Below are 24,671 nucleotides of genomic sequence, written 5' to 3' on the forward strand. Positions count from 1 at the left end.
CAGCCTATAGATGCAAATTAAGATGGACAAATAACACGTGTTCTCTCTTGTGTCCCTAGACTTTATAGTCACATAGAATCGTTTATGTGTATAAAAATAACTGACTGGGGGAGCAAATAGAAGGCATGGGAGTGTACTGCTCAGTATACAGCAGATACTTGTATAAACCACACAAGGTAATTTCCTGGCACATACATGGCAAATAAACTCCTAAGTATGCATGTTTAACAATCATTTTAAAGTTTCGGCCAAGCATAATGGCGTACTCCTTTCTGTTATTCTGGAGACTGGGGCAGAAAGTTTTACATGCTTGAAGTCCCCATGAGATAGTGAGTTCAAGGTCAGCATCGGCAATTTCAGACCCTATAGCAAAATAAAAATTATAAGAGCAGGGAAGGAAGGTGCTTGGAAATTTGGGTGAAAACGGATTAGGAGTTCAAGAATAGCTTAGGTTACATGAAACCCTGGTCCTATAAATGGGAGTGGGTAGGGCAAAGGACACAGCTAATGGTATATTATTTCCAAGGCCCTGGTTCAAGCTTTGACCACAGCAGTTCTCAACGTGTACAGACATCCTGTATATCAGATATTTACATTACGGTTCATAACAGTAGCAAAATTACAGTTATGAAGTAGCAACAAAATAATTTTCTGGTTGGGGTCACCACAGCAGGAGGAACTGTACTAAAGGGCCATGGCATTAAGAACGCTCCTCGGGGTTGGGGATTTAGCTCAGTGGTAGAGCGCTTGCCTAGAAAGCACAAGGCCCTGGGTTCAGTCCCCAGCTCCAAAAAAAAAAAAAAAAAAAAAAAAAAGAATCGCTGCTCTACCACAACAAAAACTTTTCTTCAAGTTTCTTAGGTGGGAAAGATGCCTATTTCTTTTTTTCTTTTCTTTTTTTTTTTTTTTTTTTTTTTTTTGGTTCTTTTTTTTTTTGGAGCTGGGGACTGAACCCAGGGCCTTGCGCTTCCTAGGCAAGCGCTCTACCACTGAGCTAAATCCCCAGCCCAAGATGCCTATTTCTAACATGTGTTAGTAATTCACATTGATCTCCATCTTGATTTCTTTTCAGTACATAGCATCTGGCTAACACAAGGAAAGCCAACCCTAGGATAGCTGAGAGTGGGCCAGTGGGGCATTTTGACAGATTTGCTGTAAGATTTCACCACATAGGCCAGAGAGGTACAATCTCCAGACTCCCTGCTGTCTGGTTCTATTGGCTTCACTCTGCCTCTCTGGAGCTACCCTGGGCCTCGCCTATTAAAGCCCTTCCTTGCTTTAAATCAAGGGTTAGTACCACCTTTGTCTGTGAAGAGTTCACTGAGCTGCGGACTGTCCACATGGCGCACTGCAGCAACTCTGGTACCTCAGAAAGGCTGCACTGGTTCCATTACCAAAAAAAAAAAAAAAAAAAGCGAGTGATTTGCTTGAGAACTGGAAAATTCAGTTACTGGCAAACAATGGTGACAGCTTGAGTTCCGTTTATCTGTGGCTCCTTTTACATACTGGGAAACAAAAACCTTTAGGGGCTTTTGACAATTAAAAAAAATACGTTTTAAAAGTCCTGCTTGGAGAGGTAGATGAATAATAAATAAAGACTTGGGCGAGGCAAGCTCTGAAGAGATCCCAAGGCCTGGCTTCCTACATTGATTTAACAGCTTCATGATTTCTGTGAAGATGAACACAATATAATAGCCACAGACTTTCAGTATAAGTTTTTATTAAAAAGTGCATTTTGATTAATTTATGATTTAGGTAAGTTGTAAGATTATCAGTATACTCTCTGGAATAATAACTTTACAAAGATTTAAAACAAACAAAAATTTAAAAGCCTCTTTATTTCCTTCACCATTATTGTTTTACAATACAAATATCACCTTGGTGAGTAGACACTACACACACACATACACACGCACACATACACGCACACACACACACGCACACATACATGCACGCGCATACACACACTCTTGCACGCGCGTGCACACACACGAAACCTACAGAAGGTAATCCTGCTGCACATAAAATACAGAAAGGATATTATATTTATATTTATATTTATATATATATATATACTTCTTCACTCTTAGAAAACTATTTTGTTCTCCACGTTGGCAAGTATAGAGTAGAATACTTCCCCAAACATACGTATGTCAGGAGTAAAACTCAGAGTTACATGCGCTTTCTGCACAAATATATTGTAAAGAAATAGCTCTCTTTTTGCTGTTGTTGCCCACCAGCAAACCTGTCATGAGAGTGTGGATAACTAATTTATAGCTTTCAAGTTTCAGGTAAGTGATCATTTTCGAAACTCTCTTTTTTAAAAAAAAATATTCATGGCTGTTTTTATTGAGTAGTTAAAACCGAACTACCAAATCCATAGAAGAATTTCAGTGGCACTTGTCAGTGCTGTCTGCTCACAATATGTGAATAGACGCAGACTCTAATTCATACCCCTGTTCTTCAGTTCAAAACCGTTTTCAAACCATTAGCAGTCTTTCGCTTTAATTTAGCTATAAATGCGAAATTTAGTAGTGTATACATACATTTATATTTTCATGGAATAAATAAAAACATTTAAGATTGCCTACCAACCGACCATACAATCAAGACAAGAAAGGCACTAGAAACATAGACAAATTTCTCTCCCAAGAAGCATCTTTAAAGTTTAACTCTCTTTTCTGTGACATGTAAAAATCTTTAAATTTGGTTTTCATAACATCATTTTGAAAAATAAAGTTAGGAAATACTTAGAAAAATCGCTTTATAACAGAATCCTTTTTTGCACTTTTTGATACACCATCTCTGCTGACTGTATAAAACCCCAGGTACCAAACCTCTCTGCACCTAGCGTCTTCAGCCGAGCCTCGGTGTAATTGGCAGAGATTCTGAGTCAACTCCCATTCAGACAAATAGGACCCTTCATAGAGACATTTACTAGAAAATGGCTTACAGCCCTGTCTTTGGGGCGAGAGATATATGAAAAGTATGTTTTCCCAAGAAAATAACACACTTTATTTCCAGATGTGGCTGGAAAGGCCAGCGCTTAGGATACAGACGCGCACGGTGGCGCGGCTGGATGACACAAGGGACATGGTGGCTGCCCGGTATAGAAGCCCCAAGCTTAACAACAGGAAATGTGTACAGTGCATGATATGGTAAATTTTCTTTATTGTTGTCCAACGCGGGTCCTTTGGAGAGAAAAAAAAAGATCACAGTGCTGAGCAGATAACTCAATGGGTTCAGTCAAGGTAACTTGAGAGATAGCAGGGGAGGTGGTTACTCTATGGCGTCTTCTCTCACGGAGTTTTTAGCACTTCGGACCATTCCTCGTTCGTTCCCCTAGGCGGCGAGGCTGTTAGGTGTCGTTTACCAGCCGGCTATATTTAACTTGCCTACTAAGGTGGACTACCGGCCAGGGAAGGGGCCAATGGTAAGATCGAGGTACAATCCCTTGGACGTTCTTTTCAAAGTACTGAAATGGCCTGTACCACCACACTCTGGCCAGGAGGTTCATCTGGGAAGCTTCCTTCAGCACCTAGGAAAGCAAAGACCACAGATGTCTCTTTAATCTTATCTTTCCTTGAAAATATTTCCCATGTTAAAATTCAAAGACTTGCCCCACACCCACCCACACAGCCCAGCTTCACTGAGTTCACCACACTATACCCTGGACACAGCAGACGCCAGCAGAGCAAGGGCAACTGAGACTCCCTCAACCTGTGCCTATTAAATATCTCAGCCAGCCCTTCTTCACTCTCCTTGGATCTTAACTTCCTGTGCTCTTATAGAATACATATATAATCTATTTATAATATTTTTATAATGTAACACATATAAATAAATATAATAAATAAAATTTATTTAATAACTTAATTAAATGTAACTATGAAACTAGTGACGGCCCCATCATAACCAAAGGAGGTTAGGAATGCACCCTAAGTGCAGAGACCGGCTTAGAGAATATTTTTTTCACAGACAGTGGGTGTCTATGTTTCAGAAGAAAGCAGTATCTGGGCCAATTACATTAACACTTTACAGCTGACTCTGCAGAGGAATGGTGTTATAAAAGCCAGCACCACCACAAGTGGACTCCTAAGAGAGGGAAACTGTGAGAAGGATCCATACATTTCCAGTCTTTCCAACACTTCTGAACTCTGGCCTCAGCCAGCAGCGCCAAGCCTGGGGCGAGAGAAGCTTAGATCAAAGGGAAGGGGGTGACTCACTTGCTGATTGGCCATCGTGTGATACCACCAGAAGAGTCTTGTGGTGATGTAATATGCTACCACCACGTCCACAGTGTAGTGGTCATGCGCTAAGAGAATACAGAAGATTCCAACGACGCTGAGGAGCCAGCAAATCCAGTGGTACCACCAGAGCCGCCGAGGGGAATCTAGAAGAGGAAACATTTGCAATAGTCCTGGTTCTAAATACCACTCACCCATGCCCCTGCCATTCTGGAGGACCAACCGTCTCACACGTTTCCCCCTGAAAGCCCATTACATGGGCCAGCAATCTAAAGGACCTTTTGTTTCTCTATAACTAGAGACAGCAGGATATGGCTTTTAAAATGAACTATGACTAGCGGCAGTGATTTATATGGGGCTATAAGCTGTTTCATAAAACCAGAAATGTAACATAAAAGGTGACTATGACCAAATGTGCACAGGTCAGCGTGTTGAGCTCCATCTGTAAAAGACGCTCCACTGGCACTTTTATGTGCACACGTGCAGTGTGTGTATGCATGTTTGTGTGGCTATAGACACTGATGTGTGTATGTATGCCTCACATGCAGAAGCCAGAGCTTGACTAGTTTCTTTCTTGACTGCGCTACCCTTCTTTGCCGCCGAAGGTCTCGAGGGTGTTAGCTAGTCCAGCCGCCCAGCTCGCTCCTAGGACCCCGCCACCCCACACCAGCTCTGGGACTACAGGCGTGCTGCCACGCCCACCTGGTATTTCTGTGCGTGCTAAGAAGCTGAACATGCATTGCTAGGTTGGTACCTCAAGCAATTTACTCACCGAGCTCTCTCCCTAGGCCGTCCAATGCCTTTAATTAAACGTAGCCTATAAACTGAGGTTAAGTGCCTTATGTAAATCCAACACCTACTGTGCCACAGATGCTTTTTCTAAATGTATATTTCTGAGACTATAATTGAATTAGTGTTTTCTCCTTTCTCTTTCCTCCCTCCAAGTTCTCCCTCCTATGTATCTCTTCCCACTCTGTTTCCAATTCCTGGCCTCTTTCCAGTGATAGTTATTGCATGCATACATGTGTCTGTATATGAACATATTCCTAGTTATAACCCGTGGAGTCCATATTCTATCCCTTGTATGCACTGTTCTCAGGGCTGGTGGTTTGACACTCGGCAGTCTGGTGCTGTGTTCTTCCCTGGGGAGGACCGCTGTGCGCCCATCTTTACTCCATTGCCGCAGTTCTTTGTGTAGAGTTGAAACCTCATGGTCCTTTCCCCATCCAGTTTGGCATGTTCGTTGGCGATTAGCTCATGTTTGTGCCAAAAATGCTTAGACACGGACCATGCAGTGATAGTCGCTGCGATCACCCCATCCTGCTTTCAGGTTCCCCACCTACACATCATCTGAGCGACTCTGAGATTTCTATTCCACATTCTCAATGGGAAGGGGGCTAGAGGGCCTGGGGTTTCAGAGAAAGCTTTGAATGGATCTATTGTCCTCATTTCAGGGAAGAAGGAACTGCTGACTTTTACTGGATTCTCGAGGGGTCCAACAGTCATTCACTCAGGCAGGGTGCATCTACCATTCCCTGGACGGCTGCTACTCGAGATGTCTGAACAACAAACCAGTAAGCAAAGGCCCGCCTCTGTGGGGAGAACCCTTGCCAGAAGGGGGGAGGGGCTATCATCACAGAGTTGTATATTGTATATACATTGTATATAATATATATATTGTAAGGTGAAAACTGAAAAACATGAGGGGATCAGAAGGAAGAGGAAGAAAGAGGTTTTTTCCCCTTTGGTTGTTTTTGCAATTTAAAATTGGGCGCTGGGGGCAGGAATCAGCCACTCATATTCATACCTTAACAATACACCAAGAACAGCTACTACACATTTTCTGTGAACCTCGCTGAGTATCCATGCATGTCACTTAGTTTTCTTTTTATAGCCTCTTCCCACTCAGGAAATAAAGACTCATTTTAAAGATGAGGAAACAAGACACATAGAAATTAAACGTTTTTCTCCATTGTCAGAATGCTGGGGGCTGAGAGTTCCAGGATCCCAAATCAGAGTTCTATGACTCCTGCTAGCTCTCCTAGTTTCCCAGTACAGCATGGTGCCAATGGTCTAGTACAATTTTAACATGATAAACAATTTCAGGTGACAACCAGTAGGGGGCGAGCACCCTATTCCCAAGGGCCTATGGCAATCGAACCCTAATGTTTCCATTCCCTATACCTGGTTATATTGTGGTACAAAGGTCAGATGCCCTGTAGTTGATCACACAGTAAACAAACACGAGGCATCTATCCTCCCTGCCTGCCTGCCTCCCTCCCTTCCTGGCCCCTGCAGAACATCCCACTTCTTAATGGTTCCTTTACTTCTGTTTCAAAGACAGGGTTGAGCAGCCTGCCTGCTCCTGTTTCCTCTGTGTTGCTTGTCCTGTCACCAAGTTCTTCCTTCCATACCTTCACTTCTCCCCAAGAGTGAGGTCAAGCCTCACCTCCTATGCATGACTGTCTCTTGGTCTAGCCTGCTCTCACCAGAACTTCTTGAAGCTACTTCTCAGAAGGAAACATCAGATGACACTGTTCCCTTGTTCCCAACCACTCTAAGTGCACCCCATCTGCTGCAGACGGAAGCCATGGCTCTGCTTTGTGGCGTAGGGTGCCTTCTGACCTTGGCACCACTTCTCTGTCCGTTTTCTTTCTCATGACCACGCTGACTCAGCTCCCAGCAGACGCACGTCCAGGAGCTACAGTGCTCCTAACTCCAGACTGCGGTATGTCTGTTCTCTGTGTTCCCCTTTCACTTATCACCCTCCGTGGGGACTGCATACAGGGGGACTGTCTCACCGAATAACTTCTAACAGTAACATTTTGAGGATAACTGAATTTTCCAGGGAAATAAATCATCTGTTGTTCATTAAAAGGCTGAAATCCTAATAGCAATTAAAAGTGAATGAACCAGGTTTCATGTCTCAAAACAACCCGAGAGTAAAAAAGAGCAGAACATGTTTACATGTGGTTGTTTGTATTCAAATACTTTTATTTTGTATTCAAATTATTTTATTTTATATTTAATTTTTTTTTAATATTCAAACCACATGAGGTGGCAGGCTTTGAGGTTTCAGAAGCTCGAATCAGGCCTGGTGACTCACTAGCTCTTTCTGCTGCCTGTGTGTCCAGATGTAGAACTCTTACCTAACTCTTCAGAACCAAGTCTGCCTTGTGTACCACCCTGCTTCTTACCACGGCTGTAATGGACTAATAAACCTCTGAACTGTGGGCAGCCCTCAATTAAATTGTTTCCCTCATAAAAGTTTCTGTGGTCATGGTGTCTCATCAAAACAATAAACCCCTAATTAAGATAATACACATATAAATGCAACCAACATATATATTTATATATATACAAATATACAAATATATATACTAATACACATACAAATACATATATATGCACATATATATACATACAAGCGCTCACATATATGCATATACATATATGTAAATGTTGAGGTTTTCTTTTATTATCTATTGTAATGTTAAGTGGGGACCCAAGACCTGGGAGTCTGCATGTAGCCTCTGCCTTAGACCCTGCCTCTAAGTTAATTCTGGTTGGTGAATAAAGAGTCCGGCAGCTAATAGCTGGCAGAAGAGAGATAGGTGGGGCTGAGTTTTGGTGGGCCTAGAAGAGTGAACAGGAGGGAGAAAGAAGGAAGAAGCCACCTTGGAAGAAGAACGTGCGGGAGGGAGAGAGAGAGCATGGGGTAGGAGTAAAGAAAACGTGGCCATGTGGGCTGGCCAACTGGCGCTAAGAGCAGCCCTGATGGAACAGTGAAACATAGCAAGTGATAACTCGGGGTTATTGTTAGGAAGGCAGATTCTAACAGCATGGAGGGCAGGCAACTGCCCAGCTATTGTGCTGCCTAAGGTGTATCTAAAAACATAAAGGCTGTGTGTGCTTTTCATCTGGGAACATAAATGACCAAAGCGGACAGAAACCTCCTGCCAGGATTTTTCAAATATATTCACTGAGTAAATGATTCTATTTGCATACATTTAAAACCACCCAAACATTATAGCTGATATCCACAAACAAGGCACCCCCTGTCTAGAGGTGTAGCCAAGGGCTTTCCTGGCCTTCCTCAGATAAGGCAGCTTCCTCAGGCCTCAGACTGTTTTAAGGGGCTTTCCCCAAACTCATTTTCCAAAAGACCATGGGGCGTGGCAGGTGAGAAGTGGCAAAGCAAGGCGTTTAGACTTACACTCCTTGATAAACAGGTAGGTGAGCGTTAGCATGACTGTGTGTCCACTGTACAGATAGTCCCCACACATGTTGTGCGAGCCCGTGATGGACAAGCCACCTCCAGCAATGAGCTTCATTATCCTCCGCACTTGAGCTTCCCAGTCTCCAAAGAGCTACAGAGGAAGAGAGAAAGGGAGATCCGTCGTTAGTCCACCCCAACCATTGCTATCATTCCTGCTTATTCTGTGTATTCTGCTCCTCCAAGACACATGCAATCAATACTCCTCATCGAGCAAGCACACAGTGCTTATCATTTTTGTGCCAGACCCTGGAAAGCACTCAGTGCTAGTGATCACATATTTGGCTCTAGAATTTTCTCAATAGTACATTTCAGCAGGGGTCTGGGGTTGGAGATTCTAACCCAGGGCCTCAAGCATGCTAGACCCTACCACTAAGCCATGTGCCTCAATCCAACTTGTTTTACTATGATAAACCAGAAAGAATTTGTGGTTGATTTACCGTAATTTCTACTTTGGACAAAGAAAATGTAAATCCTGAGCAAACGCATGTGTGCCCGAGAGATAGTGGTTCTGAGTCACTAGCTAAAGTAACTGGAGGCCAGTGGATCAAAAGCACGGAACAAGGGACTCAAAACGATGCCCTTTCAGCCTCTGAAATTACACAGGTAACACTGACTACTCTTCCTTTTAGTAAGAGAGGCTTATAAAGTAATCTAGCTGTCTACAGTGCAAGTCTGGGCTGGATACCCAGGTAATGGATGGCTTAAATGACTCACTTTGTTGTGTTGCAGCCTGTGTTTGCTCCATCAAAGAAGGCATGCAAATGTTTGCATCAAACTTTTTTCATAGATTTATTTATTTTATGTGCATGGATGATTTGCTTGCATATATATATGTGTGTGTGTGTGTGTGTGTGTGTGTGTGTGTGTGTGTGTGTGTCTGCCAAGTGCGTGCCTGGTGTCCTTGAATGTCAGAAGAGGGGCCCCTGGAACAGTAGTTATTTATGATTCTAAGTCACCATGTTGGTGCTGGAAAGTCAAACACTATAAGAACCACAAGTGCTCTTAACCACTGAGCCACCTCTCTAGTCCCAGCAGTATCCTTTTATAGTCTAGTTAGCCAATTTACTCATCATAATCCCCTTTTCAACATCTAATTGCTAATATCCCAGCTTTGGAAATGCGTGTTTCATTATAATTTCTTTACAAAACAGCAATTAAGATTTCTATTTGGCAGAGCAGAGCTGCCAGACCACAAAGCGGATGTGACCGTCCCTAACGCTCGGCACAACAGAAGGAAGTGGACCTACACCAAAAGCTCTATGTCACAGCACATCAGAACAGAGTGCTGCTGTGCCAAAGTCCCCAGAGATTGAAACCAAGCTTTAGATGAAAGATCTATATGCAAATGACTTTTAGAGAGCACTCTAGAAGAAAAGATTGTTTTGGGATGAGGGGTGGGGAAGGAGGCTGGGCTTCAAGTTCTTAAGCAGTAGGATTTCCAGTTTTAGATCTAGCCATGTAACTAAAGCTCTTTTACATACATAAGAAATACTCAAGTTAATAAAGATAAAAAAAAAAAACAAACCAGACTTTAGACTGTTTGCTGTGTCTGTATCCTTATCCAGGACCTGCAGAGGATGCATTCTACAAAGCAAGGTAATAAGTAGAGAAAGGAAGAGGCAGGCCTTTCTAGGATGGCAACAAAGGAAAGCCACAGAGCTGGGTGGCTCTAACATGGAGTCACAAAAAGTCTTCGAGGGCATGCAACTCATGGGTTAGCCAAGACGTTTGACTATAAAGCTTAAGTTGAGAATGGATAAATATATAGAGAACTACTTAAGAAAGCACAAGGCAAGTACTGGCTCTGTGGGAAACGAACTATCGTACAGTAATTACAGGAAAGGGACACAGCTTAGGGGTGAAGAGCTGTAACCCGGTAAGTGCTCTCTACTGAGTTGCAGAGGAAGACAGGACAAGATACTCTATGTCCCAGAGATGGCAGGGTGAAGGGAGAAGAAGGTACAGATGATAGGAAGTTCTCATTTTTCACAGCAGGAAATTAATAACAGAGAGTATCAGAGCTCAAGGGCATTTTTGGCTAATTTAAGGCCAGCCTACCATGAAACTCTGTCCCCTCAAACCAAAAAATTATAACCAGATGAAGTCATCACCTATATGTAGCTGCCTGGTGTCTAAGCACTTGGGAGGCTGAGATGACTGTGCAGGAAAAAACAAACAAGTATCTCAGAAAAAGAAATGGTATTTCCATTTCTGGTAAAAGGGAAAAATATGCAGAAAGAGCTACACATGATCTAGTTAAGAATGAAAAGGAAATAGGAAAAGGAGTCCAAATTGGGCCCGGGCCAGGAGATCATTATTTTTCACACCAAGTCTAGTAAAGGTAAGAGTAGGAGATGACAGTTCTACCTGAAACCAACGCTACAGTGGGACAAAACAGAGAGACAAACAACAGTGATAGTGTGTGTGTGTGTGGGGGGGGCTTTCCTGTGTGCAGTGTGAGGGAGGGGAGCCTGTGTGCAGTGTGAGGGAGGGGAGCCTGTGTGCAGTGTGAGGGAGGGGAACCTGTGTGCAGTGTGAGGGAGGGGAGCCTGTGTGCAGTGATGAGGGAGGGGACCTGTGTGCAGTGTGAGGGAGGGGACCTGTGTGCAGTGTGAGGGAGGGTATCCTGTGTGCAGTGTGAGGGAGGGGAACCTGTGTGCAGTGTGAGGGAGGGGAACCTGTGTGCAGTGTGAGGGAGGGGAACCTGTGTGTAGTGTGAGGGAGGGGACCTGTGTGCAGTGTGAGGGAGGGGAACCTGTGTGCAGTGTGAGGGAGGGGAGCCTGTGTGCAGTGAGAGGGAGGGGAACCTGTGTACAGTGTGAGAGAGGGGAGCCTGTGTATAGTGTGAGGGAGGGGACCTGTGTGCAGTGTGAGGGAGGGGAACCTGTGTGCAGTGTGAGGGAGGGGACCCTGTGTGCAGTGTGAGGGAGGGGAACCTGTGTGCAGTGTGAGGGAGGGGAGCCTGTGTATAGTGTGAGGGAGGGGACCTGTGTGCAGTGTGAGGGAGGGGAACCTGTGTGCAGTGTGAGGGAGGGGAGCCTGTGTGCAGTGATGAGGGAGGGGACCTGTGTGCAGTGTGAGGGAGGGGAACCTGTGTGCAGTGTGAGGGAGGGGAACCTGTGTACAGTGTGAGGGAGGGGACCCTGTGTGCAGTGTGAGGGAGGGGAGCCTGTGTGTAGTGTGAGGGAGGGGACCTGTGTGCAGTGTGAGGGAGGGGAACCTGTGTGCAGTGTGAGGGAGGGGAGCCTGTGTGCAGTGAGAGGGAGGGGAACCTGTGTACAGTGTGAGGGAGGGGAGCCTGTGTATAGTGTGAGGGAGGGGAGCCTGTGTATAGTGTGAGGGAGGGGAACCTGTGTGCAGTGTGAGGGGGGGGAACCTGTGTGCAGTGTGAGGGAGGGGATCCTGTGTGCAGTGATGAGGGAGGGGAGCCTGTGTGCAGTGATGAGGGAGGGGAGCCTGTGTGCAGTGATGAGGGAGGGGAGCCTGTGTGCAGTGTGAGGGAGGGGACCTGTGTGCAGTGATGAGGGAGGGGAACCTGTGTGCAGTGTGAGGGAGGGGAACCTGTGTACAGTGTGAGGGAGGGGACCTGTGTGCAGTGATGAGGGAGGGGAACCTGTGTGCAGTGTGAGGGAGGGGATCCTGTGTGCAGTGATGAGGTAGGGGATCCTGTGTGCAGTGTGAGGGAGGGGACCTGTGTGCAGTGTGAGGGAGGGGAGCCTGTGTGCAGTGTGAGGGAGGGGAACCTGTGTGCAGTGTGAGGGAGGGGAACCTGTGTGCAGTGTGAGGGAGGGGAGCCTGTGTGCAGTGATGAGGGAGGGGACCTGTGTGCAGTGTGAGGGAGGGGAACCTGTGTGCAGTGTGAGGGAGGGGAACCTGTGTACAGTGTGAGGGAGGGGACCCTGTGTGCAGTGTGAGGGAGGGGACCCTGTGTGTAGTGTGAGGGAGGGGACCTGTGTGCAGTGTGAGGGAGGGGAACCTGTGTGCAGTGTGAGGGAGGGGAGCCTGTGTGCAGTGAGAGGGAGGGGAACCTGTGTACAGTGTGAGGGAGGGGAACCTGTGTGCAGTGTGAGGGAGGGGAACCTGTGTACAGTGTGAGGGAGGGGACCCTGTGTGCAGTGTGAGGGAGGGGAGCCTGTGTGTAGTGTGAGGGAGGGGACCTGTGTGCAGTGTGAGGGAGGGGAACCTGTGTGCAGTGTGAGGGAGGGGAGCCTGTGTGCAGTGAGAGGGAGGGGAACCTGTGTACAGTGTGAGGGAGGGGAGCCTGTGTGCAGTGTGAGGGAGGGGAGCCTGTGTATAGTGTGAGGGAGGGGAACCTGTGTGCAGTGTGAGGGGGGGAAACCTGTGTGCAGTGTGAGGGAGGGGATCCTGTGTGCAGTGATGAGGGAGGGGAGCCTGTGTGCAGTGATGAGGGAGGGGAGCCTGTGTGCAGTGATGAGGGAGGGGAGCCTGTGTGCAGTGTGAGGGAGGGGACCTGTGTGCAGTGATGAGGGAGGGGAACCTGTGTGCAGTGTGAGGGAGGGGATCCTGTGTGCAGTGATGAGGTAGGGGATCCTGTGTGCAGTGTGAGGGAGGGGATCCTGTGTGCAGTGTGAGGGAGGGGATCCTGTGTGCAGTGTGAGGGAGGGGAACCTGTGTGCAGTGTGAGGGAGGGGAACCTGTGTGCAGTGTGAGGGAGGGAAACCTGTGTGCAGTGTGAGGGAGGGGAGCCTGTGTGCAGTGATGAGGGAGGGGACCTGTGTGCAGTGTGAGGGAGGGGAACCTGTGTGCAGTGTGAGGGAGGGGAACCTGTGTACAGTGTGAGGGAGGGGACCCTGTGTGCAGTGTGAGGGAGGGGAGCCTGTGTGTAGTGTGAGGGAGGGGACCTGTGTGCAGTGTGAGGGAGGGGAACCTGTGTGCAGTGTGAGGGAGGGGAGCCTGTGTGCAGTGAGAGGGAGGGGAACCTGTGTACAGTGTGAGGGAGGGGAGCCTGTGTATAGTGTGAGGGAGGGGAGCCTGTGTATAGTGTGAGGGAGGGGAACCTGTGTGCAGTGTGAGGGGGGGGAACCTGTGTGCAGTGTGAGGGAGGGGATCCTGTGTGCAGTGATGAGGGAGGGGAGCCTGTGTGCAGTGTGAGGGAGGGGACCTGTGTGCAGTGATGAGGGAGGGGAACCTGTGTGCAGTGTGAGGGAGGGGATCCTGTGTGCAGTGATGAGGTAGGGGATCCTGTGTGCAGTGTGAGGGAGGGGATCCTGTGTGCAGTGTGAGGGAGGGGAACCTGTGTGCAGTGTGAGGGAGGGGATCCTGTGTGCAGTGTGAAGGAGGGGAGCCTGTGTGCAGTGTGAGGGAGGGGATCCTGTGTGCACTGTAAGGGAGGGGAGCCTGTGTGCAGTGTGAGGGAGGGGAGCCTGTGTGCAGTGTGAGGGAGGGGACCTGTGTGCAGTGTGAGGGAGGGGAGCCTGTGTGCAGTGATGAGGGAGGGGATCCTGTGTGCAGTGTGAGGGAGGGGAGCCTGTGTGCAGTGTGAGGGAGGGGATCCTGTGTGCAGTGTGAAGGAGGGTATCCTCTGTGCAGTGATGAGGGAGGGTATCCTGCCTGCAGTGATGAGGGAATTCTGTATAGAGTGGTGAAGAAATCCTGTCTATAAAGAATCTGCTGTAGGCTTAAGCTAATATGTATCTTAAATATCTTTGTACAGTTTTATAATGTATTTTAAGGTAAGTAACCTTATAGAAGAATACTAATATCAAAGGTTTATAAAGAGTTACAGTAAGTCAATTTATTACTGAGGAAAAAGTCTATAAATGTAGCACAGCCTACCTGTGCAGTACCCATCAGGCCTTCAGCAGCATACATTCATATCCCAGGACTTCATGCTCACTTCCTGGTCCTCCCTAAGCTGCACCGGCAGTGATCTTTTATAGTTTGTACTGTATCGTTTTATGATTAGATGTATGCATACTGAAATCCGGTTACACTCGCCTCTAATGTTCAATGCAGTCATGTGCTATAAGGCTACTTTGTAGCACAGAAGGAACCTCAGGGGTATGGAGTTTGCATAAGAATGAATCAACCTGGTGACATACACCAAAACATACCCTTGTCATTAAACAACACACAACCACATTATTAGCAAAGCACTATGCCAACCACCATTCCAGTACCCCAGAGTTTGATTAAACCAAGCACTGAATCCATACTGAATACCTCTTCCTGCAGGAGCCTAAGCACCTCACAGAAGTATGAGCACACTGTCAATGTCATATTCCTACTATCCCGATCTGCCAAGGAGTCCTTATAAAACTGCTATTCAACCATCTGTTCATAGAATCTACCTACTTTGGCAAATTATAGTGTATTGTTCCTAAATGACAGTCTTTCCTCCCAAACAGAAAATTCATTACTGACCACATGTCCCCAAAAATTCTTTCTTAAACACCCAGACCAACAGCAGGGCAGGTAAGGGACCACACAGCAGGGACAGATGAGAGTAGCTCATCTTCCTGCCTTGAGCAGCCTGCCACCAAGAAGGCCACAAACTTGATCTCCCCCAGCCGACGTCCCAAATGTCTGTAAAGCAAGCCATTTCCTGAGTGTTGATGGGCAGACTGCTGTCTAAAACCAAGAATGGATACTTACAAATTAACAGGAAGATAGGAAATACTCGTTAGGCCCTACTGGGAAATAAAACAGCCAGAAGGGTAGATTCCTCTAGATTCCTCAGCAGGAAGGAGTTGCTCAAAGCTGCCATTCCTACTTTCCCCTTGCTGTCTCTCCATCTCCTTGTTGGGCAGCAAAAAGACGCTGTAGGGTGGTGTTACAGAATAAAGCACCATGTGTTCTGTACATGGAGATTCTAAAAGTTAAAGGGATTTCCCCATCAACTGTCTCATCGTACCATCCGAAGCCTGTTTGCTGGTTAACAATGATGTCATGTTGTCCATCTGGCAGAACAGGAAGTGAGCAGAGGCTGCTGACTGGTCCCAGGGATGCACACACTGATGGGGATCAGATCTAAGGGCTCGATCTATGACCCAAATTACTCGAGGTCCAGGAGGTGCAATAGCTGTAAACACCTTCTGAAACAGCAAGGGGGCAACAATTCCAGGTTCATCCGTTGCTGTTATTCTAATAAAATTGAATCAATTTTACCTTTCCCTATGCCTTTTAAAACCAGGTGATCTCAACTTGGTTCACGCTCTCCTGGTTTATAGTATGCTACATTGGTCTCTAAGAGGTTTTACTCGTGTGTGAGACGGGTTTTTATCATGTGGTCCAGACTAGCGTCAAACTCATGACCTTCCCTAGTGTTGGCTTATAGGTATGCACCATCGTGTCTGGCTTACAAATATTCTTTATTGTTTACTATAATTGTGTGTATGGCTGCGGAAGGCTGTGCGTGCGTGTGCTGTGGTACCCCCCGTGGAGGCTGGATGGTAACTTTGTACAGTTGCTTCTTTCTTTCCACCTTCCCACTGCTCTGACGACGGAACGCAGGTTGATGACAATGCTGTCAGGCGCTAAACCATCTCACTGGCTCCCCAGACACATTTTATAGGGACAGCAATGAGCACAAATCCACCTCAGCCTTTATTTTAAATACTTTAAGTCTGGTGGTGGTGGTGCACACCTTTAGGCCCAGCACTCAGTGAGGCAGGTGGGACTCCCTGAGTTCAAGGTCAGTCTGGTCTACAGAGAAAGTTCCAGGACATCCAGGGCCACACAGACACACTTGGTCTTGAAACTCTCTTCCCAGACAAACCACTTTATTTAATATTCATATGTGCACATAATGTGTTTGGATCCTTTCTCTTCTGTCTACTGCCTGCTTTTCCCTTTGCATATCCTGCACCCAACATCAGTTTTTAACTTAACCCAGTGGGAATCATTTCTCCGACTCTAGCCTCTGGCACGATTTGTTTTCAAAGTGATTGCTGACATTACAGAGATTGGTGTCACTACTAAGAAGTAAGGCGGTCTGTGGAGGGGGCTCAGGCTCAATGCCATTAGACTGACATGGCTCTCCCTGAATCAGCAGCCCTGCGGGATGCTCATTTGTGACCGTCTCCTGATCACTCAAGAGACACCCAGACTCTTCCAGCCCAGCAGAGACAAGCTTTCCTCTACAAACACACTCTAGCCACCATGACTTCTCAGCAGGAAAGGCTTCGCTGGACTGCCTCCTCCTACACGGCTTACTTCCACTTGGCTCTGGAGGGCTTGGCCCTTCCCCGTTCTCAAATGTTTGCATCAATTTCCCCATTAAGCAGGCTTTTGGGTGGGTGGAGGTCTCCAAGCAACATCAGCAATAAAACACTAATCTGCCACTAGCCTCCTGTTACTCCAGCCAAAAGCATTCATTTTTTTCACATGCTTTAACAGGGACAGTATCCAAAGGCCTCATAAAAACCTTAAATATAGATCAGCTCTGATTTGTTACCCACACTACAGTGTTTAAAGCAAAATGTCCCTTTAGTAAAATGACATTGCTCTAAGTTCAGGAGTGGGAGTGTTCAAGTCCCTCTAATCAACCTAGTTAGTGAGTAGAGGTTACAAAAATGTATCCGTGCTTTTATTTTAAAATGTTTTATATGGAAAGAGCAGTGTAACGAATAAGGAAGCCCTTCATTCTGGCACATCAACTCTGACTGTTTCATCAACTCTGCCGATTTTACCACACTTGTTTCTCTTTCCCTCTGTGTCATGAGAATACGTACTATAATACCTCACACTCCAAATTCCAAAATAAGAAGTTCTCTCCTGTAATCAGGCTCATGAAATCTACAATGATTCAACTCCAATCACACTTGATACTCTCTGTTCCGAGCCCTCAACATCCCCAACAACATTTCCATCTCCCTTTCCCAGCTGATCTAGGATGAGCTCAGGGACCAGCGCTGAGGTGACCAGACAGGCTCGGCTGTCAGTATCCACCACAGCTCTTCTGGGTGGTTTTCTTCTGTGATCTTCACGCCTTCAAGTTCATCCCCATTCTTGGATAGTCTCTGAATGCTGCAGAATGCTTAAATCCAAAGTAAATGCTGTTGGCAGAACAAACAAAATGGCTGTGGTCTCCATTCCATGCATCCCTGAAGAAGCCCTTGTACCATTTGTCTGCTATCGGTCTGACTACCTGGCCATGGCAAAGCCTGCCAGACTTCTCTACTAAACATATTACCTTTGCCTCTTTATAATTAATAAGAACATGACTCTGAAAAGCTGTGTGAGTATTACTGGTCTTAACCTTCACCTAATAGCTTCGGTGCACACCCATGATGGGATATAATTTTTTAATTATTTCTTCGATGGCTACCAAATAGTCATCTTCTACTTCCTTTACATTTATTAATTTTTCCCTAAAGTGTCTCTGGAGTTATATAAAGCTCCTTTTGATTTATTACAATCTGATATCATTATGCTTAAACTGTCTCGAGCATAACCACTGAGGACTGAGGCTACAGCTCAGGGAGAGAAGCAGGTGACAGGCCCTGGGCTCGAACCTCAGCATTGCCAAGCAGGAAACAAAGCTTCACAAAATGAAACACAGCCGGGGGTGGGAGGGTTGGGGGGGGAGGCACTCCCAAGCACAACCGCCTGATATTTTAGAGTGCTCGCTGATGGCCTTTCGTGTGTCCAGGGAGTTGCAGACACGCCCACCTTGCTGCACCCTGAGCCAGTAGGTAAAGTCTCCTCTGTGGCTCTCTGGAGCCCCCAGTTAATGCCGTTCCTCTTCTTGGTGCATTACTCCTAATATCTGTAAGGCTTTCCTCGCCTTCCCCGTGTGTCTCCCTTCCCCCAGGGCCTGGTCTAGGTATCCCTTACCTGTCATTTACACAACCATGGACAAGCATCCCCTATGACAGATGTGTGGCCACATGTCTGTCCCCTAGCTACTCTGAAACACTGGGCGAAGCCACATGCCTCTGAACTGGATGCACTCATTGCTCCACTCATTGCTTTGAGAACTAAATGAGGACAAGTCATTGTGGACCATGGGTGAACATGAAAAAGGATAACACAGCTCAGCACCAACTGAGGTCTATGTCTCCCTCACCCAAATGTCCTATTGCATGACTAGTGAGATGTATTTCTAAAAACAACTGTCAGGACATCAAAACCTTTCCTGGCTTCCGAAGGTCTGGAAATCCAAACTCAGAAGAAGGGTTTGGGGCCCTTTAAATCTGCCCACAGTCTGCCTGCCTCACTTCATCTCTGGCCACTGGGATCAGAGGACCAGACACCCGTGTTCCCTTAACCTCAAGTTATTCTAAATTCCCTTGCAGGGTCCCTTTCTGCCCATCTTCTTGCTGTTTCCGCTTGGCAGACTCTGTCCCTCTGAGCCTCGCTGGGCGCTGACACACCTCTAGCTGCATGCATGCCCAGAGCAGTGGCTGTTCTCCTGTGCTTCCATGGCAACCAGAACCCCCACATCCATACCGGAAGGAGTGGCCAGGCCAGGGAGTGACCTGCTAGGTCACACAGGACCCTTAGCGCTGAGGCCTAGGGAGTGGGGGTGAGGATGGATGGAACACTTGCAATGTGTGACCTTAATATTCAAAACTATGTCCACCCATGACAGGTTCTCCAGAGACACTACTCAGAGAAATCATCCCTTCTAATCAACTGAACTCACACCAACAATTCCGCATTTTTCTTGCAATCCGAGCAAGTGACACTACTTTCTCAGTAAGGAAACTGGACATGCCAAGGATCTAGAAAATGTTGCAAAGAGAACTTGTCAAATACAAGTTGCAACAAGAGTGACAAATGTACAGATACTAGAGTTAGATTTGTGAGAAAAATAACCATAAAGGATTTTTCATTGAAATGCGAATTTTAAAAATTTCCCTCTAGTACATACTTTCAGTGTGTCTGTTATAAAATTAATTTACAATAAAAGTAATTTTTAAAAGAGAAATTTACATTGCTGTTACACTGATCCTAAAAATGAAAAGACAGAACAGTAACAGAGAGAAAAGAAAAAATGTTTGGGATAGGGTATGTTACTGAAAACGACATCCAAGAAACAGAAAAAAATGAAAACAAAAATGAAAATTATACTGACAGTAAGAAATGGGAGTAGACAGAAGGTTGGAGGAAAGCAAGTACATCTCTGTGCCCCACATGATTTAACTCTGTGACATCAAATTACCTCGGTAACGGAACCAGCTCTTTCTGAAGCCCTCAGAAGGCTGCCGAAGGCTAATCAGACTACCAAAGTGTGTCAGTGTGGAGGGCTTGTGGAAAACTCCAAGTGCCACCTGAGAACAGGGTTTACCTACAACCGCCTTGAAGCAGGGTCTGCTGCCACCTGGAAAGGATGCACTTGTCCAAGGCAAGGAGCCCACGACACCAACGTCTACGGGAAAACAGCGGCAAGACCGAGGGAACCTCACACTGAGACAAGGGGACAGCAGTAGACACAACCAAACGGGGAGGGCTTCCCAAAGCTGTCCCATTCAATAGGCAGCGTCAGACGGCCCAAATACGAGCAAGGTCCCTGACGCACAGGGACCTGGTTTGTTGAGGGCCTGAGTAAAACTTCAAGTGAAATTTGTCTGCTAAGTGCCCTGGTTGAGGTGTCATCTCCTTTTTGAAATCTAAGGTCAGCACAGAGACCACAACAGAACCAGCATGTGGCTTAGGCTTAGGCTTAGTAGTCACTGCCAGTTCAGCTTGCCCAAAAGTTATCATGGGACTGTATGTGCACATCTGGGGAGTGTGCACAACAGGGCACTTTCTCTTTTCTAAGAGTTAACAAAACAAGGGGCTGGGGATTTAGCTCAGTGGTAGAGCGCTTACCTAGGAAGCATAAGGCCCTGGGTTCGGTCCCCAGCTCCGAAAAAAAAGAACCAAAAAAAAAAAGAGTTAACAAAACAAAACCAAAACCACAAACTTACCTAAAACCAAAGGTTATCAACCATTACTGTATTTATTTATTTATTTATTTATTTATTTATTTATTTATTTATCTTTAGTAAATCCTAAACAGCTATGATAGGAGACGGGAGGTGGGGAGCCATATACACTCTAGAGAAAAGCCGCTGTGACACTGCCATAGGCTACACTAGGCAGCCTCCAGCATAAGCCCGGCACCCACGCACCGCATGAGTACAGGAAGGTGCTACTGTTATTTTTAATTCAGGAAGTGAGCAGATCCACTTCCCTTTCCTTGTTCCCAGTGACTTATCACTGTTGCAGCAACATCTAACGGGAGGCTTACTCTGCAGGCTGACTGGTCATCACCTCATGACTAGTGCTGAAGTGCTTACATTCCTGTGAGAGTCCTGTATGACCATCGTAGATTTGTTGCAAACATTTTCTTACAAGTGTCCGTTTTGAACCCTGAAGTATTAGGTATCCTAGTATGGAGGTGAATGTGGAACCCCATTCACCACGGTGGAACCAGGTTCCTCACTCAGCAGAGCGCTAATGTAAAGCTCAACTGTCTCCCAGTAAGTTTAGTAATAAGTGAGACTTTAAGAGAACCTACCAATATCAGCCTGACAAGATCTCAGATCCTGAATACCCAGTTCACTATATAAGCACTGAATATTCTGTGTCTGTGGACTTTTCATCTATATTATAGGTTTTTACCACCATCCAGAATATGATAAATTACAAATATTTACTTCCTAGCCCTGGTTTTCACTCCAACCTGAGACTCACAAACCTAGCCATCATAAATATTACCACTTGGCTGTCTCCCAGGTACTTGTGTCCTTCCCAAAGTCACTAACCCTTTTTCCTTCCCACCTACAATTATTCCAGTGGTAAAACCAGTCATTGAAATCTTTCCCTTCCTGTCTTCCCTCTGTCTAATTACTGCCATTTGACCCCATAAACAAACACTGCTCCTATCTGTCTGGTGTTTCCTTCCCACCCTCAGGGTTAATGACTTATCGTGATCGTTTTACGGTTCCATTAATTTCATTCCATCACGTAGGAGCCTGAACCAGGCAAGTTTTAAGGTTCTTCAGTGAGTTATATCTCTGTTGGCTCATCCTGTGTACCTGAGTTCCTAAAACACAGTGCTGCCTAATGCAGACTGTCCCGTTCTCAGAGGAAGGACAGGACAGCACCACGCCCACTTTGGTCTTGGAGACTGATGGCAGTTTGGGGGTGAAGACATCTTTGACAACAAGTGACTTTCAATGATGCTATTTCTGATTCTGATTCCCTTCGCCTCATGACTAAAGTGGGCAGGGCTGGTCTCTGAGGCCTCTGAGTGTCATTCTTCTCTCCTTTGTGACACTGGCCCATACTGGGCCACTCCATTATCTGGCAGAACACCGATTCCCAGACTTGACCTGCCACCTGAGGGTCCTTTCCAGCTCTTCTCTCTGGACTCAGACAGATTTACCACCTCTCCATGAAGAGTTCCTGCCAAACCTGCTAAAACCAAACCTTACCAAGTATCCAAAGAAACTTTCCTGTCGAGAGGAAGTATGGAGGGCAGACAACAGCAAGTGACCTAACATCACAGTAAACAGGTGAATGTGGGCAGCACCAGGACCAAGGGTCTGCAACTCATACTCTACTGGCATGGGGAGAAAGAGTCTGACAGACAGACAGACAAAGCAACTGTTAAGTAGAGAGTCAATGCAAATAGACCATCAAAAGTGCCTTCAAGACAAGTGGACCAATTCCATGAATTGATAACTTCCACTATCAAAGAAGTATCAATTCTGTTACTACCAAGAGTATAACGCAATCAAATGCCCAGTTTTCTGATACACACTACCTCTGCAGGGATATCATGCTGACACTGTATGGTATGTGTTTTAAAATACTTCCAAAGACAGACAGATGAACCAACAACAAGTCTGACAACAAGTGAATCTGAGTATTGGGTATAACAGATTTCCTTACACTCGTCTCTCTACACTAAATACATAGGAAAATTCCAGAACAAAATAAAAAGTCGAATTCCCTGGACAAAATCCAGCATTAAAAAAATAAAATGAAATAAAAGCTGTGTTCTAAATTCTTTTTTCTTATTCTACAAAATAAATTAGTCTTGGGTTTTAACTACTGTTCACGAAGGTGTGTGAAGATGCCTTCACCTGCTCGTTTTAAGATGCTGAGTTACAGAAAACTCCTGCAGAATCACTGCACGAGTTTGGATTTCCGGCCAGCACTTGGGTGACACATTTGGGTTAGTTTCCATGCTGTGCCTGCTATCTCTCTGCCTCTACCAACAAAATCTGAGAGCTATTCTTAGTCATGGATTGTGGTTAGTACACTGATGACTCTGAGTAACCACAGCTCACTAGCTCTAAACTTGAAGGGCTGAGTAGAGACTCAGACACCCTTTCAAAGGCACAGCACTAGAACCAGGGAGGAAAAGCTGCCCCTGGATTTATCTTCAGAAGCCACATCTTTCTATTTCTTTGCGGCAACTTAACCAATATATAGGCTTTTTTTTTTTTTTAATCCCATTTACAGATGGTTGTGAGCCACCATGTGGTTGCTGGGATTTGAACTCAGGACCTCTGGAAGAGCAGCCAGTACTCTCAACCACTGAGGCATCTCTCCAGCCCCTCTTTTAAGAACTGAACTGCAGCTAGGTGGTGCAGACCTTTAATCCCAGCACTGGGGAGGCAGAGGCAGGCAGAGCTTTGTGGGTTTGAGGCCAGCCTGGTCTACAGAGCTAGTGCCAGGATAGCCAGGGCTACACAAAGAAACCCTGTCTTAGAAAAAAACAAAATGAAACAGACAGAGTTGAACTGCACTTAGGTATGCAGCACAACTGTTATGTTTACAGTGTACAACATTTTATCAACTAGACTCTTAACAAGAGTTGCTGGACGCTCAATAACACAGTTTCCAAATATTAAATAAATAAAGAGTGAATTCTACAATCTGGGCACTGCAAGTTGGTTTGGGGGGGTTTTCACAAAGGATAAAAACAGGATGTGAGGTTGGCTTCATGGAAGGACTGGGGAACAGCAGGAGAGGGTTCAGAGAAGGGCTGCTGATAAGGCTGGACACTTGGGACATCCGCTCTCCAGAGTTCAGTGAACCTTGGACAGAGTCAGGAAAGTAACCAGCCTTCTCTCTGTGAGAGGCTGCTGAGTCTGGGAAGAGAGAAAGTGTGCAAGGAAACGAAAAGGATCCAGAACTCCCTAGCAGAAAGACTCCATTAAAAAACCCCAAAGTGAACATCGAAGTTCCTTCTCTAAAGCCCTTCTGAGAGACTTAAAAAGGGATGAAACCAAAAGCATCTCGCTATCTCGGCACATGGTTCAGTGCAGACAAATGCTCTCAAAGTATGGTATTTTCCATTTTGTATATATAATATACATTAAATATATTAAATCTGTTTTATATATTTATATTTAATATATATTAAAAGTCAAGAAATCAAGGTGAGAATTTAGCCTTTTTTCTCATTGCACTAAAGAGTTTTAATGTGTTAAAGAATTAAGTCTTTTCCTATTGGATGACATTTCAAAAGCTTTTCTAGCTAAAAAATCTCTTCTAAGGTAACGATTATTTGAATCTGGGAATAGAAGGATAGGTTCAAAACCTCTGGGTACCAGAAAAGATAGCAGATGAGCGGCCCCACGCTCTTCCCAGAACAGTGTTATATGAATTGGCAGAGGACTGCCAGGGGCCAGGAGTGCGCCTGCCCTGCTCTCCTGAAAGGATTGAAAGGAAGCCATGCTGCAGGAAACAGCTCTACCTCAGGGAGGAGAACACACCCATAGCTGCACCACAGTTAACAGCCTGGCAGGAAGCCAAGAGCTCCATCCCCATGCAAAGCTCCCATTTGTTCAAAGCTGGGGCTGGCGAGGCTAGGGGATTCTGAGAAGGGTGTGGCTGTCTGGTCCTATAGCTTAGAGACATTTCCAGATGAAAGTGAGTCTGAGTCAGTTTTCATCTTGGCCTTGGTCTAAGGTCCCCAGGGCAAGAGGAGAAACAAACAAAGCTGGGAAAGGACAGGGGGGAGTCGTTTACCTTCGGAGAACAGTTGAAGTGCATGCCGGGTACTGGGAGTGTAGTTACATACATTGTAATACACCGGTACAGGTACAGCGTGCCAACTATGCAGAAAAATCTTCTGCTAATAATAGACCTGGAAAAAGGGAAAAACAGGGCAGATTCTCAGTCAAGAAATTCTGCAGGTTCATTTACTCAAAGTTTTCAATGACCCAACAAAACAA

At 45.9% G+C, this 24,671-nt stretch overlaps 1 protein-coding gene across 34 annotated transcripts in view; it reads right to left on the reverse strand.

The window, feature by feature from the left end:
* Window positions 1-1,703: 1,703 nt before the first annotated feature.
* The window catches only part of Sgms1 (sphingomyelin synthase 1), a 258,698-nt gene continuing 235,730 nt past the window's right edge, over window positions 1,704-24,671 (reverse strand). For 15 of the 34 annotated variants that reach the window (NM_181386.3, XM_087566663.1, XM_087566691.1 and 12 more), the window contains 4 exon segments: window positions 1,704-3,538; window positions 4,227-4,393; window positions 8,464-8,617; window positions 24,466-24,583. In NM_181386.3, coding sequence (NP_852051.2) covers window positions 3,359-3,538; window positions 4,227-4,393; window positions 8,464-8,617; window positions 24,466-24,583 — 619 coding nt within the window. In that variant the 3' untranslated portion in view covers window positions 1,704-3,358. 34 annotated transcript variants of the gene reach the window in all.

Source organism: Rattus norvegicus, chromosome 1 (assembly GCF_021556685.1).
Source record: "Rattus norvegicus strain SHRSP/BbbUtx chromosome 1, alternate assembly SHRSP_T2T, whole genome shotgun sequence".
Taxonomy (NCBI): Eukaryota; Metazoa; Chordata; class Mammalia; order Rodentia; family Muridae; genus Rattus; species Rattus norvegicus.